The following is a 16,759-nucleotide window of genomic DNA, read 5'->3' as shown; positions in this document are numbered from 1 at the left end:
TTTGGGTTGATGATAGGCCCAAGATATTAACGTCAAAAAGATTTCAAACAAAGATATGTCAGGAAATAAAACATGGATTTTCTGACATGGACATAGAATACATTTCAATGATTGTTAGCTAGTGGTCCCATATACTTTATATCACCGGCTGACATTTTGAAATCATGTGAGAGGGAAAAGAGTAAAATCCTTCTTAAAGGGCAATTATTTGAAGATTTTGATGATTACCAAAAAGTCCTGCCTCAGTAGAAAAGTGAAGTTTTAAAGGAACCGTTAACCAGCCGGTAAAAATTGATAAACTTAGCAGGAATCTTGCCTGCAGATACGCAAACATGGCAATCAGCAAATGAGCGTGCTCTCTGAAAACAAACAATGTGCACCACAGTATGACGCCTGTGCTCGTTTAGTCGAAATTCTTTACTGAATTTTATGCATTTTCAAAGTTCAAACATCCTCCTCCTCCTCTCGTTCAGCAACATTTGCCATCTGTCTTTATTGCCTGTATCTCAACTCTCAAGGCCATGGCGCTGTAATGGCACCGCACCTCATGTTTAAGTGTTTACTTCCTAAAAGGGCACTCGAGAGCTTGTGTACTGATTACAAAACTCTCCTTCTCCGTTTCGCTCTCTGAACTCCCACCAACCTCACGACCGAGTCAAGGTCGCTCCCATGCTCTCCTCCATGCCATCAATCTCAAAAGAAACAAAGCTTCCTCTCACGCTATTTTGTTCCTGTGCCACTCCCCCCTCTCCACCCTCTTTTTTTTGTGCTGATGATAAATACACTCCCCCCCCTTCAAAATATTATATCCGCTTATTCCTCTCCCATTCATCTCAGAGCATAAACAAACACAGGTTGACAGACTAATCTATTTCTATATAAGTCTTATCCTTTCCAGCTCACGGCCCACTGCGTCTAAACCGACGCCGCTGCTCTTCATTTCTGAAAAACTGTCGATGTTTTTCATTGACCGGAGAGGTAGATATTATTGATATCATGTGGAGATCTAAATCCGCATATGCCGCAGTTGTGCGTTGTTGTAAAATAGTATTTTTGCAAACGGGTTTATTCTATGACGTTCCAGCTTCTTATTTTTTAAACACCATAAAGCTGAGTTTATCTTTGTGCATTCTAAATGACAGATCAATCCAGGGTGTAGAGACAGACTGCGGCCAGCTTGTAAAAGTTTACAGACTCCAACCCACGCTTTAAACAGAAACTCAACCCATATGAATTACAGTGCAACGACACCATTAGTGGACGCCGAAAGGAGCCACGTTAAAAAGGACGGACACTTCCAAGCATGCAATCCAATAGCCTTGTTGGCCCCGCTTCACCCACATATAAGCAACACGACATCCATCACCCCGTTCCTCTGACCCGACAGACACTTCTCTCTGACTCGTGCTGGGAAAACAAGCCCGTCGGCTCGGAACTGCAATGTAAGCAAAATCTGATCGCAAACCACAAATCACAACAATCTATGAGTGTTACACAAACACGGTGGTACACAAATCTAGATTATGTAAGCACGCCGATTTAACTGTCAGTATTATTCAAAGTGGTTGATGCCGGTCAAGTACACAAATAGGACATCACTCTGGACATCACAGGACGTTTGCGTGACAGGGAACGGACGCTGGCATCCGTTTCTACACAAACTCCTGCTTTGTGTCTCTTCCACCAGGTACCGCTGTGGCACCCGTGCCAGAGGTGCAATGCGTCACAATGTGGTCGAGTGTCCTTGCGACCACAGCCCACCATCTGTTTGGTATCAATCAACACCCTCATCAAACATGACGCTTGTCATCATTATCAGACAGCAGGCTTTTGAAACGCCGTCTTGAAACACTTTCTAAAGTTTGTTTCCATCTAAACTCACTCTCCCATGGACAAAGAAACTCCTACACACACACACATATATTACCTCAGAAACCACCGCTTTCTCAACTGTGGGGGTTCTGGGAATCCAGTTAGAAACAGTTAGGGGTCTGGGGTATGCACTCATAGCTAGAAAGTAGTTGGCCGTCAGTATAAACCATAAAACCAAAGCTGCCATGTCTTTCTTTAACACACTATATGGACATGGTGGGACATCACCCATACGTTTTAAGGGGACATTCAATATAAAGCCCAAAGTCGGGTTCATGCTGGGTTGCATTTTTGGCTCGTGGCTTCTTAAAATGAAGCTTTGTCTACTTGCACTCGCTAGTAGCAGATTGCATTATGGGTATGAGTCGTGGCCATTTCAAAAAAAAAAAAAAAAAAGGAAAATATTGTTAAATCTGGAACTCAAGATCTAAAATGATCTATCAATTCAGAAGCAAAGAAGTCAGAAAAAAAATCTTGTGAATCATTTCATGACCCCTCAAGATTCAGCTTGCAACCTCTTATGTCCCCGACCCTCAGGTTGGGAAACACTGATTTAAGACATCAAGTTATCCTGAAACCACTACCAAGACACACATCGGAAACAATGAACTCATTTGTTATGGAAAAGAAGTGATCACTTTGTATTTCCAAATACACTCAGAGGTAGATAAGAAATACATTATCAAATAGGGAATAAGTCATATATGACTTAAAGTAACGTATACCCATTTACTCAAAAAGGACAGGTAGGTTTTAGTTGAGTTGATGGTGCCGGTCTTCAGGCTCCAAGGCCTTGAAATTATTTCCACACGCCATCTTCATCCCTACACCTTTGATCCTGCCAAACACATTTACGGCCAAAGCTACTGCGATGTGCTGCGGATACTCGCTGAGGTGAGTATGAAGGTCAACGTAGGTTTAGAAACCAGTTCTGACAACGAACAAGTTCTGGACGGGAATCGCAAAAATGTCATATTAGAAATTGAGAATTAGTCCGAACCTAGTTACTCTGTTGGAGCTACTAGATGGTGAGCGGCTTTAAAACTCGCAACACTGGACAGGTACTCTGTCATAGTGTTTATGTGAAGGTAAATTCAAGCACCTGGAGTTTGTGTACAGATAATTAAGCCCATAATCTAGTCTTTGGTTCTCGGTTGACATGTTGCTTTGAAGTCCATTTCCAGATCCTTTTGATAGCTGAAAAAATGCTAACTGACATTCAACCTAATCGGAGACACCTTTGTAATTGAAATTTACATAACTTCAAAGTACTTCTCCACAAAGTGTCGACATTACTTTGTATGCTTGTGCACGTGGCCTCAGGCGGGTCTAGCCGGCTACAATGGCCCAGACAAAGACCCAATCCTCGGACACTGACGTATTCCTAGTTTCACCGCAGACACGCATTGTACTCGGGATTCTTAATGCAGACACGCACAAGAAAGCGTTTTGTTTTTTTAAAAGAACCACGCCATCACAACGAATCCTCCACCTGACGTGTGCAACTTCAGCACAAAACTTGTTACATTAAGCACAAAACGTGTTGAAGAAGTCCTTTCCCACACATCTATTATGCCAAAAGTGCACACTATTCGAACACCGCAACTGGAGTTTTTCCTGCACATATTGAACACAGGTGCACTCACTGAGCCAATGGCTGTTTTATGCCAGAATACGTTTTTACGAGATCTCAACAAGAACACAGCCGCAGAAAACCAAAAACTCAAGTGCGCGATAAGCAAGCTTTACATGCAAGGGGACATATACATAAAATGCATTCATTTCGAATATTAGAGATGACATCTGTTCATTCTGTTGTTGCTCATTCCGGGAATGATTTGCTTTTCATGCACTCCCCCTCTGCAGATGCAAACCCGTGATCACAGTCGACAGACTAATGATATTGCAACATGTGTCCTTAGGTAACTGCCCAATTTAAAATATCGCCCCTGCAGCTACAACGCGATGAGGACGGAGGGTGTAATAATGAGAGTATGCGAGTGCGCCTGTGAGGCCTCAACACATGGGAGCGGTGAATCTCCAGCTGCTCCTAATTCTCCCTCATGGGTCTCTTCTGGCAAAGGGTGTAAACCACATGCTAATATGTGCCTGAGGTGTGTGTGTGTGTGTGTTTTAAATATGGTCAGTATCTTTTCCTGCATCGTAGTATATGTGACATCTGCAGGAAATGAGAGCCATCCTCCTATAGCTGATGAAGACAAAGGGACCGGCAGACACTGTGGGCTCACTGAAGCCAAACTGTTGGAGAACATCCAAACTTTTTTTTTTTTTTTACTTTTTGCCCTTTCTCCTAAACGGGTGACAATGATAGATCGCTGTGAACCGACAGTGTCTCGTAAGTAATGCGGAGCTGTGGCGAACCGAAGGAAAAAAGGGAATAAAGTCGTAAGTCTTATGGCAACAGGCTATCACAAACAATGCACAGCCAACCTGTGTGCATGGCTTAGTGTTTAATATATGGAGATCTTGCCCTAACAAGACCCTGAAAACACATAAAACTTCCCTAGCTCTGCACAATGAATAAATGTGGTTTGAACTGGGAACCCTCCCAGATTTTTGCAGAATTGTGGGAGACCCCACACGTACCAAGTGCTTACACAATGTACTCTACTGGAGCCCACACACTTCATGATAATGTAACCAATCTCAACCTGAGATCTCACTCCAGCTTACATTACGCTGCGAGACATTTACACTGCTTGTTGTGCGCAGAGGGAATACAAAGAGACAGATCTTAAAAGATTCACACAAAACTGTGGCGGTTAAAAACACATAAAAAGCATGGATGAATTTGGTTCTCACAAACATGACACTACAAGATCAGGATCCTCTGCTGTTAGGAAATGTCACTTTGAGCGTCGGTTGTCCCCCAACTGGCCTACTTGGGTCAGCTTAAACAAAACGACATGATTTGACATGATTTGACGCAAATGGACAATCTTTGTCTCCCTCTTGTGGTGTATAATTAAAACTGACGGGGCCCTCAAATATGTGGGTCCATGGAGAACTGACATACGGAATACAAATTGTAAAGCCGTCTGGGACAAACATGCGATTCTCTCCCAGATGAATGATTATAATCTCAACTACAGCACTGCCAAGCGGCAATCATTGCCGTCTGTCTAAAACAGCTGTTTAATATTCATCAACACAATGCAATTATTTAATGAGACAATATTTTAACATTTATTCGTGTTTCATATTAATATTAGCACAGAGCACATGACAATGCAATGTTATTATCACATCAACAACCATCTACATACATTAGCAACCTTTACATGTAAATCCATCAGGGGGGGGGGGGGGACTCAGTTGTATTGTTGCAAAGATATAAATGACAAAAAATTAAAATGTATATTTTACTTTTGATCTTTGGAAAATAAACAACTACATCCAGACAGAATCTCTCTCTTACTATATAATCCCCAACAGCCGAGACTTCTCACTCCTACAGTGGCAACAAGGCCACTCATCGTTCCGTCATCAATGGCTGCAGGAAGAGAGATGGCGAGTGATAGATTAGGCAGTGAGAACAACACGGTGCTTGCTTTAGCTCTCACAGAGGTCAGCTTCTGCTCTGTATGAAACCTCAGTTTCTAGTGAGGGATGACAAGAAGTCGAATATTCACAGAAGGTAATGTTTGTTCGTGTTAAAGTCCATCTGACATGTATATTTATCGTTAAGTGTCACACATTAAGCTAAATAGCTGATTTTAATGTGGAGTCAGAATTTTGCACTCTTATATTACCAGTGGAAGCCACTAGGTGGAGTTATAAATTCAGGGATCTGGCAACCATTTATACTGTCTAAGAATGTGTTCATGTTTGAAGGCATGAACTTCATTCTCATAACTACCCTGCCTATTATCAGGAGTAAAGACAGAACTACAAATATATAGATTGCAAACTACATTTCCTTTGCTGCCATTTATCACAGTGCATCGTCAGCTCCCTTTAACGTTTCATGCACAGAATTAACACGTAATCATTTACCAGCAGGGTTGTGAAAGAGGCACATTGTGTTAACAAAATATACTACCAGACACATTAACTTTCTTCATTAGCGGGGACACCTTTGGGAACTGTGTCGTTGCTCAGCTTACTTAAGGACTGGAATGGAATATATAAAATCTCTGCACAGTGAAAACATGAGAAAATCAATTTGGATCATCATGAGTTGAGCTGAGAAGAATTCATTTTGAGTATGCATGTACGTCCCTCTCCTTTGTCCTGCTCAAACTAAAGCGTGCATCTAAGCCAAGGCAATGATGCAAACAGACGTGTTCCAGGAGGCTAAGACCACAGTCAGGTATCAGACATATATGAGCCTGGACAGAAGTACTTTGTAACATAAGTAGAAGTATCAGCCTGGTTGGTAAATGGCACAGTGTGTTTCTGACTGCAATGTGAGGGACCTGGAAAGTGTCTGTGCACTTGGCTTAGATCAGCTGGTCAGAGTTCAAGAGTCAGAGGTTGAAGTTTGGGTGTCAGCAGCTCATTGTTCCATTTGCCTGTCGAAGATGGGTGTGTTGGGGGGGTGGGGGGGGGGGCCTGGTGTGCTCAGTAAGGCTCCATCTTGATCCTTCTGTACAAGCAGCTGGTGAACACCATCCCACAGACCTGGAAACAGGAAGTGTTAGGTCAAAAAAAAGTGCTGCTCTGTGTCACGGAAGACTGCAGGAAGCCTGTGTGCTACTGACTGTGGACAGAGAGGGGGTTATAGGTAACGGGGGGGGGGGTTAGAGACCGCTGGAAAGTATGGGAGCTGGATACTATGGGGATGAAGGGAGTCAAGCAGCCATTGCTGCAGCAACATGTGTGTGTGCACAGGCTAGCACAAGCAGATACAAAAGGAAGCGCTGGAGGTGGTTTACGCACAAATATTCATCACAAATCACAACTACTGTACATGAACACTCCTAAAATTTGGGATTAGACTGATCTGAAAAAGGAAGGTATCCAATAATTTGTCTGACTACATAAACAGACACTGTAGTTACAATTCATTGAAAGGTTTCTACGTTCTCAAAGACACATGATCTGATGCTGGAATCAATGAGACATGACTTACAGAATCACTGCACTATTCTCCGCTACCACAGAAAAGGCTCCGGAATAAAGGAAGAACAGCAGGAACAGATATTGACCTGTGCCACTGGCTTGATGGATACACAGGCAAGTGCCCAGATTCAATCTTTGAGTCTCTAAAAGCCCTCTGAGGAAGCCTTATCGAGCGAGTCTGCGTTATGTACCGACTCTTCACGATCCCTCTTCAGGCAACTTTTACATTTGATCCAGTGATGGATATGTAGGAACAATATAGTTGGGCTCAGAGAACCATGACAGCAGCCTCTTAGTTTTTGTTTTTTTCTTGAAGCCTAATTTTAGAACACATTGATACAACTAAACGATGTAAAAACACTTGCATTTTTCCTGAATGATGTACTTGAAGGTGTCTGAATAAAACAGAATGAAGTTCCAGCATATGATGCATTAGCTCTTCTAAAACAACATCTACCAAAACTAGGTAAGGTAACTACTCCTGGTACCAACTTTTAAATATAAGAATAAATGGGAATTATGTAAAAACAGTACTTTATAGAATAAGGCACTTCTGTACAAAGATACAGGATATTACTCTTGCGAACAACATCATTGTGCACAAGCAGGTACGTTTTGATGAATCAAGCCATTCTCATGTGTTTAACCCGTATTTATCAGCCACGACAGCCCATAATCACAACACACAGAGCAACAATCTGCAATACACAGCCAAAGCCAGGCAGCTGCATGCTTCACACTGAGCGAAAGACCATGCAAGAACATGTTCATTTAGTATACGCGTATATATTTAGTATATATTTAACACAGAGCGGACACTCGCACAAGGACAAGCATGCAGTCAGGTATCAGATTCCCATAATGCCTTCCAACCTTGTCTCTCCAGTTGATTAAACCACAAAGTCGCTCTAGAGCTAAATCACAGTGTACCGGAGTCGTCGTCCTCTTCTTTATAGAGCAGATAAATAAAGCAGGCTGTCAAGACTGCCCCGGCCAGCTACAGCAACGCACACGCACACAAAGACAAAACAGACATAGAGACATACTGTACAATTCTCCATGGACAGATTAGTGTGGCAACGAAAGATGTAGTTTATGCCAAAAACAGAAAGATGAAAACTACAGCAAAATTACAACAAATCCTTTCAGCCAGTCTGACAGACACTAGAGACAGGAAAGTGTACCAACATGTAGAAGGACTGGAACAAAGACAAGACGTGCAGTTAGGCCACAGTATAGAGGAGAGCAGACACAATGCTTGCATTGAAACACTTTGTATTTTACATTTATATCTCCAGGTATGTTCTAAAGAGTCAGTACTCCATCTTTATATTAAGCATAATCTCTTTTGATCACTTGAGGATTAAAAAACATCTTCACATTACAGCTACGGTTAATGGGAAGCTTTATTACTACGTTTTTACTTTATTTTTACTTTATGTGGCCTTGTTCTCAGTTCCCATCTTCCTTAATAAAACCATTTAGCCTGAACAGCATGTAAAATCATGTCAGTCATGCGAACACCACTAGAAAGAATCAATGCAGGTTTGTTTGGTTTCAAGTTTCTCTTTTACCAAGAGATGGTGCAGAGCTACAGGAGGACCGTCAGCCAGCACAGAATTATAAAGACGCCCCGCCGTGTGCCTCAGTGGCCGCTGTATATCTTAAAAGCTCAAGTCCATTTCAGGCTGGGACAAATCAAATAACAACAAAGAACGAAATTAGATAATGATGACTCAGAGACTGGAGTGAGATGAATAGAAATGTCCATTTAGAGGTTGTTGATCTGCGATGGTGCATTTTCAGTAATGGAAAGATTAAAACCCATCGGTCTGGGATTTTTCGACAAAGGCCAGCATTCATACACAAAAGGTAAAAGAAAAAAAATTATAATTGAGCTTCTATAAAGCACAGTTTACTCAGGTGAAGACTGCAGAATAGCACTTCTGCTTCTCCAACAACTACCTGAAGTGCATAGCATATTTGTCTTACCTGCAGACAAGCCACTCCTATCCCCACAGCACCGATGACCAACAGGTGGTCGGCCAGAAACTGCTCCAGCTTAGTGATGCAACCCCCCTGCACAGAAAAGCTGACAGTTAAAATCATGCATACTATTTGCACAGATAGCCATTACGCTTGCAAACCCTTCGAAAGCTTGCTTTTTCTGCATCTCTCCGTGACTAACTTCCAAATTATTGCAGCCAAGAAGAAGACATCCTGCAGGGAATATATTGTGCCTGTAATTTCCCTTTTTACATACAAGTGTGAAGTCCACTGACCTCCACCTTGTAGATGTTGGAGGGGTGGTCTCTCTTGCCACAGTGAGGGGTGATGGTCTTACAGCAGCTGTCAGGCACCACCCTGTCCTCTGCCTGCTTTGATGAAACGTACACACTCGCCATCCAATCGTGGGAGTTGTTGCTGCCACAGCACTTGAACTGTGGAGGCAGAAAGAGGTTACATGATGTCACACAGTGTTATAACTAAGCAAGTTTTTTTACACTCCACTCCATCACTTCCTCAAATCATTATTCCATAAATGACAATTCTTGCGACTGAAAACAGTGGTTCTCTTTCCACTCTAGGACACAAATAAAATGACTTAAGTTATGTTACTTTATAGTAATAGAGTATAGAGTCCATACGTCCTGTTGTAGTCTGTCCACAGCTAATGTGATGGCCTCCCTCCCTGGCTGGGCGTAGTTATCAGTCATAGTCTGGTTGAGATGCTGCTTCAGCTCCTCACTCAGCTGGGAAAGAGGAACAAAGAGAGAGAGACACACACAGTGAGAAACAGTGTGTGAGCCAGAGAAGGTGGAGGAGCATTTATGGGAGAGAACAAAATGCACTTCATTTATTACACATGGAGCACATCGAATAAAAACAGAATTTTATGCTTCCGCCAACCAGTTAAGTTTCATTTTACATCCAGGTCTGCCCACAATGTCACGTCTGGCGTTTGTGTGAAATTGTCGTATTTTACATATGAATTCTTGAGTTATGGCCAAAAACATGTTTCGTGAGGTCACAAGTGACATTCGACCAGAGAATTCTAATCAATTCATCCCAGAGTCCAAGTGGACGATTGTAGCAGATTTGAAGAAACTCCCTTTAGGTGTTCCCTGAGAATGGGACGCAATGATAAAAATGTGCAGGAGCAAAGACTAAAAGTTGAGAGAGTGTTGAAGTGATAAGCTTGACAAATGTAAAAGAGTGGGTGGCTTATAGGTCAAGATAGACAGGTAAGCAACTCCCACGCATCAGAGAGAGCTGCGGAAATAAACAAAAACACACATCAGAAAATAGACTTCAAATAAAGCCTCTGATGTGTGGATATGATTGTGTGTGCATTCATGCACACACACACACACACACACACACACACACACACACACACACACACACACACACACAAAGATAAACAGAGAGGGAAGATGAGAGCCCGTATCTTTAAAGTGATTCTATCCTGTGCTGAACACTTTTTCCATTAGAATAAACCTCTGAGCTTGAAGATAGCAGACGGCGCTCTTTGCAGTGGTGGCTGACTGACAGGTAGATGTTTGTGAGATAACAAGATGCTCAGAACAGTGTGTCAGATCAACTCCAGAACTCAATGCTCAGTGGAGGTGGCAAATAGTGAAAACCTAAAATTAAAAAAAAGACACCTTTTCACATTGGGCAAAAAAGAAAAATAAAGTCAGTTATTCTTACTGCCTGATTGCACACTACTTTCTATTAACTCCAAAAATAAACTAGAAGGATATTTTCACTTACCCTCTGGTAATACACATAAGCCAGTACTCCAGCCACCAGTTCAATCAAGAAGATCAGCAGCAGGCAGAAGAAATACTGTGAATGGGAAACATTGTCAGTGAGTAATGGAGAAAGCACTTCAAATGAGTCAAATCCACACATTTCAGCTCCATAGTCATCACAACAGTTCTCTGCTGAACCAACTCGCTCGTGAAAAGTTGCTGACACTCGTGACGGCTAAATAAAAACTGCCATCGACTGTCACCATGCTGCATCTGTCACTTCCAACGCAGATGGCATCGCAGGAAAAGAGACAAACCAGAAATCATTTTGACAGGCGGCAGAATCAGACTTCTCTCGGGGGCATCTTTTAATAAAGAGCTCTCCACGCCGCTTGAAAGCAGCTCCATTATGTGTCATAATTAACTTCAAAACAGCATCTCAGGGAAAACTCAGCTACGCTGATCCAGTATGAATTATCACAACAGCATTTAAACATTTGTTTATGCATTATATTCCTTTCTTTCTTCAGGAAAACAAGGAATATAATGCTTCACACATCAGATTACTAACTTCTTGATATAATTACTATTAGCCAAAACTGAAGATCAAGAAGCTAAAAAAATTAAATGTCAGTGAAAAAATACACTGGTGGCTCTCAGAGCTTTATCCTTCATGATAAGCACTAGTGTGTGTTTTGAGCATAGTTATATAAACTGTGTAGCCAACAGGTCGCCCACACATCTTGGGTGCGCCGACAGACGGTTGCAGAATGAGCGAGATCAAAACTACAGCTTTTCACGCCAAAATACATTCAACTAATAACCGCCGCATGGGGCGCAACAGTCTCACTGACATAATATGTGAGACACTTGCACTTTGCAGTAGTTATGTCATGCAGAAACACAGTCTGCTCGGTATCTCTTGGTTACAAGATTTCAAATAACATTTCAGTCTGTGTGTGTGTGTGTGTGTGTGTGTTTCTGCAGCCCACACACAATTCTAACTTCACCCCTTCTGTACACACACACACGTACATGCTGGCATCAGTCATTAATCTCCCAAAGCTAATATATAAATAGCACATCAATACAGTTTGGTATTCAACCAAAATGCTCATCAGACTCCAAATCCTGTACACATCCACCTCTTCACTCCTGCAAGCCGCTTTGACTCTCCTAATGCTCCATCCATCAACAGTAGATAGATAGACCTATAAATAGTCCTGCGGCAGTGAACGTTAACCAACCTCCCCCCCCGCCCGCCCGCCCGCCTGCTTCTCTCCCACAGGGGCCCCGTCTCTGTAAAATAATGAGGACAGTAAGGTCCCTCTGTAAGGGCCATTTGTCAGCATCCAGTGAGAGACCTTAGACCAGGGAGAGTGTGGATGAGGTCGCTGTTACGGAGTTGCACAGAGAAACATCTGTGCTCTCAATGTAGACGTGACTGTCTACGATCATCAGCATTGTTGCCCACGTCATCGTTCAAATGGCATAACTTACGAGACAGTCCGGCTGAAGACGCGGTCAACTGGTTTGAATTAACTTTATTGTGCGTGTCAAAAGGACAAACTGGACCGGGATGTTCAGCGTGAGCGCCAACGTCGTGGACAGTCAGTTGATCCGTACAGCGCGAGTGTATTAGTCTGATGGTGGTGATGTTTCATTCATCACTGGAGGTAAATGTGATTTGTTCTGATCATATATGATAATTCAGTCTCAAGCATAGATTGCTTTTGACCAAGGCACAGTTGAGTGTCATGTGTCCCCTGTCTCACCGTGGACAGGCAGCTTTTCTGCTCCCGAACGACGGCGCAACAGCCCAAGAAGCCCGTAACCACCACCAGGCCTCCGGCCAGGATGAGGATATATGCCGAGACAGCGAAAGTGCTGGAGGCCAGCAGACTCAAGTAGTCACTCTTCTCCACCAGGGTCCAGATGCCCACACCCAAAACAGCTGCTCCACCCACCTGGAAGAGAAGGGAGAGAGAAGGTGGCAACGGTATTAGAATCAGAGACTATGAATAAGAAGTGGACGTAGTCACTGTGACGTCACGGTTTTACAGCTGCTTTACAGACCCGCATGTAAAAGATAAAAGAAGAGATACGATACAACTGATACAGGTGCAGCAAAAGCTTTCAGAGAAGGAAAGATAAGAGATATGATGACTTGAACAAAGAAAGGAAATATTGTGGAAACACCAAGTGTGTCATGTCAAATAAAGGGAGAAAAGTATTCCACTCTACAGGGCAGGAAGTGACAAACAGGAAGTGAGTTCAATGCTATTAGATGAGTCACAAAATGGAACAACATGAGAGGACAGCGGATGAGGGAAAAGGGGCATAAGAATGAAAAGAGGAAATAGAAAGAGAAACAGTGAGAAGTGGCCAAGTACAAAGAATAACAGAAGGATAATATAATGAGGCCATGTCAGGGCATAATGACCACTTCCTTCCAAACAGTCCTGGATAACAGACCCAGGGTGGCGTCCGGGATCTGTTCCTGTCATCAGTTTCAAAGGCGGAAGCAGAGGAAATGCCTCAGAGAGTCTCTCCCATTTCATCCTCTCATTCCATTTCCGTCATAAGCGAGATCCCAAAACTCACGAAAACACACGCCCAACCAAGGAGGTACCACGTGGATAAACAGGAACCTGGGCGGGATGACTTGTCCCCAAACTACTTTTATGTTATTTCGAACAAGTTTAAACCGGAGCGTCAACAGTGGGCAGCAGCATTCAAAAAAAACGAAATCTGAAAAACGAAATCTTAGAATCTAATTTAGTTGGCATGCATTAATCCAATCCGCTGCATCCATATCAAAAGGGAGTGGATTTGATATTTATTAGCAAGATGACTAGCTGAACGTTTTATATACTGCTTTTTTTTTTTTTTTTTAAATAGGTGGAAAGCCAGCAATGTCCTGACAAAAGATGTGCTGCCCCAGAGACTGGTGCAGGTTATAATGGTGCCTGGTGGAAGGAAAAAATAAAAGATGGAGTAGAGCCTGTGGCCCAAGGAGGAGAGGGAGACAGGGTGTGTGAATTTTAAGGTGGCGAGCGAGCTTTAACCCGAGCCTGAAGGTAAAGCTCGATCCCTCTCCTCTCTTTAACCTCTCTCACACACACACACACACACACACAGGTCTCTCATTCGACACACACAATATTCTCTTTGCCTCAGACTTTGACATGGTTTCAAAGGGATCCCAGACACTCGGCACAGCAGCTGCAAGAGCATTCACTTTTAGCAGCGAACTCTGCAGCATCATAAAACATGGTGCCAGAGAGCCAGCCTGACACTCTGCTTGCCCACCGAACACTGACAAGCCCTAAATAATCTATGACTCACTTTGGGCCAAGTCCATAGCTCAGCGTTTTTCAGAGTCGGAACTCTTCCTTAATCCTCTCCCTGTTTCTACAGGGCTCCTTTCCTCTAATGCCTCTCTGCCTGCACTTTTAAAGGAACATTGAGGCAATTTGACTGTGTTACAGCACAGAATATATGGTTCTGCTTTCACAAAAACAAATCTAGTGAAATTCAGTTTTCTTGTCTCTTTTTTACCGTGAGACCTGTCAGTGTTACGGCTCTGCATTGGCTGCCAAAAGAGGTTGAAGTCAACGCTTATTTAATGCTGTTTGAGCGCCGCATTGCGAGTAAGCACAAGTGAATGGATGAAGATGAAGTGTCACCATTGTAAAGTAAACGGTAGCTTAAAAACATTTTACAGCTCTTACTTACCCAGAAGAGAAAGTTGAAAACAAAGAGCAGGTACTTGAGACACACGGTCAGCCAGTCCTCCTGGTCATCTTTATAAACCGCCGTCATCTTCCGTCTTCAAGTTCAATTCTGAAGAGAAAAAAATATGTTGTCAATGCGAGAGGAAGATGATGGGAAATACAAAATTCCGCAGCAAAACGTTTGATACTGCATGGCTGTAGATGAATGATGAGCCTCACACTTTCCTGATTGACTTCAATGTTCCCCTAAACACCAAAACGTTAAGGTAGTAGCAGGGGGGAAAAACGAATTAACTGTGAAACCCAAACAAATTGATAAACTACATCTTACTAGTTGTTAAATGATGCAGCATCCAAGTTCACAATATCATGTCCTCTTGTTATGGCCACAAACCACATCTATAAATTATGCATCGCACCGAACAGCCCATAAACCTTTGAATCATTGAGTGAGTTGAGCACAGTTTGACTTCTGTAAATAAAAGGCTGCAGGGTGGGAAGCACTTAGAACCAGAGAATTGAGCAACACCACATCTTTCGGTGCAGGTTTTTTGCGTTTGTTGACCAGGGCGTCATAATCCAGCAAAAGTCTAATACAGTCAGTGTAGGTCGTATTAGTATTAGGATTAATAATGATACTTAACCAGGTCTATACTTCAGTGTGGCACATAAACAACATGGTAGTCGTACGGTTGGTTGATCCTAGCATTTAGCCATGCGGAACATTTTGGTTCTATTTGCCCAGGTTTTGGGGAAACTGCAGAATGGAAGTTAATTGAGTTTAATCCTGTTTGTCCTTAGCATTAGGAATAAAAAAAAAATGATTAACAGTGTCATCTAATACCATAAAGTTGTCCCATTGCTAGGATCATCCAGATTTAAGTGTAAACTGTTGTTAACATTGATTATTTCTTCAAGAAAAAGTAGTTCCAAACACAGTTATTGTCAGTGCATTCCGTGGGTTCTTTAGAGTATCGGGTTATCACACATGTTTATTGTTTTGTTGTTGTTATTTGTTTGTCTGTGAGCACCCTGAAAGGGGTGAAAACAGAGATCTCAGAGATGGATACATGCATTGGCACCTAAAACCATCTCCATGGCGCAGTAGAAAGTTAACGACAGACGTTTAAACAGGTAGTTAACCGAACGTAATGTGGTTGGAGATTTTTGGGCGCATAAGCTAACGTTTTACAAATGACCATCTCCGTCTAGATGCGTTCACTGGCAATGTCAGATGAACGTTACGCACTAAGATGGTTTCTCCTACGATGCACTGCTTCGGAGATTTCGGACTTTGACCACTGCAGGTGTTCTTCCGCGTCACTAGCAGCCCATAATTCAAGCGAACGTGCGTCCTTTACAGTTTAGGACAAACTTCATGACTGGCTCCCTTGTTTTTCAGGATGGGGTGATGCTCGTGCATCCTGGGAGAAAAAAAATGCATCCCTCCACCTGCGTCGTTGATGCGCAGTACAAAGTTGAACCACATTACCTTGTCGCCATCGAGAAAAAAAACGTTTTCGACTCGCTCTTCGCTGCAGACACACTCACCCAGCCAATGTTTAGTGGGAAATAACCTCGTTTTGTTGGTTGTTCCCGTCAAATCACGGCGTAGGGCGCTGGAGCAGTGAGCGTTTTGTCCCGGTCAAGCGTGTTGCTTCCAGCGTGTACGACAGCAGGTTTGTGTGGATGATGCCTTTGCGGGCAGCTGGTATGTTCAAAGTTTATAATCATGACGGTACTTTTTACACTGCAAAAATAGCCTACCAGAAAGGAACCAAGACATGGAGATCAAACAGCATTTGCTTCAAATTACACACACACGTCTAAAAACATAGACTTGTTTATTGATTTATTTAACGATTATTTTCATATGTCCGATTTCCCATGAAGGCAGCGCAGTGTTAACCTGTGGAAAGGGTCACAGAGTGGAGTGACAGAAGGAAATTGAGTTGCTACACTTAACCACGAGATAGGCTGAATACCAGCGTGCCATTAACAGCATAGCCTTGGTTACAATATAACCACATATCCCTGAAGAATTTCTCAATGAGTTGTACATGAATACACAAAGATAAAGAGGAGAATGCACAGACTACAGTGAACAGACTTAGTGTGGGCTTTTTTTTTGTACATAAATGAATGACAAGTTGAAGCCCTTACTGTTGACTTGACTATAAAATGACTTCTGTGATCCCAAAGGGAGAGATTGTAATTTGGTATTTCAGCATTGAGCAGATCGACATTTATACGTTTTTGTCTAGACTTGTTTGCTTTTTTCTTATTCAGAAGTCTTGTAATCACCAA

At 42.6% G+C, this 16,759-nt stretch overlaps 1 protein-coding gene across 3 annotated transcripts; it reads right to left on the bottom strand.

The window, feature by feature from the left end:
- Positions 1-5,055: 5,055 nt before the first annotated feature.
- tspan11 (tetraspanin 11) lies at positions 5,056-16,138 on the bottom strand. Of its 3 annotated transcripts, none has more exons than XM_031859268.1 (9): positions 16,004-16,138; positions 14,454-14,561; positions 12,491-12,682; positions 10,735-10,809; positions 9,606-9,710; positions 9,240-9,398; positions 8,950-9,036; positions 7,831-7,954; positions 6,436-6,516 (listed from the first exon to the last, which is right to left on the bottom strand). In XM_031859268.1, the coding sequence occupies exons 2-8, from the start codon at positions 14,538-14,540 to the stop codon at positions 7,877-7,879; spliced, it is 783 nt and encodes a 260-aa protein (XP_031715128.1). In that variant the 5' UTR covers positions 14,541-14,561; positions 16,004-16,138; the 3' UTR covers positions 6,436-6,516; positions 7,831-7,876. The 3 variants fall into 3 exon arrangements, with proteins under 3 accessions (XP_031715130.1, XP_031715128.1, XP_031715129.1); XM_031859269.1 differs by having other exon boundaries at positions 16,030-16,138; XM_031859270.1 differs by lacking the exon at positions 7,831-7,954 and having other exon boundaries at positions 5,056-6,516.
- Between the last annotated feature and the right edge of the window lie 621 nt (positions 16,139-16,759).

This window comes from Anarrhichthys ocellatus, unplaced genomic scaffold (genome assembly GCF_004355925.1).
Source record: "Anarrhichthys ocellatus isolate YVR2014 unplaced genomic scaffold, GSC_Weel_1.0 scaffold21, whole genome shotgun sequence".
Lineage (NCBI taxonomy): Eukaryota > Metazoa > Chordata > Actinopteri > Perciformes > Anarhichadidae > Anarrhichthys > Anarrhichthys ocellatus.
Note: the sequence above shows the minus strand (reverse complement) of the source record. Positions and strands in the feature narration are given on the sequence as shown.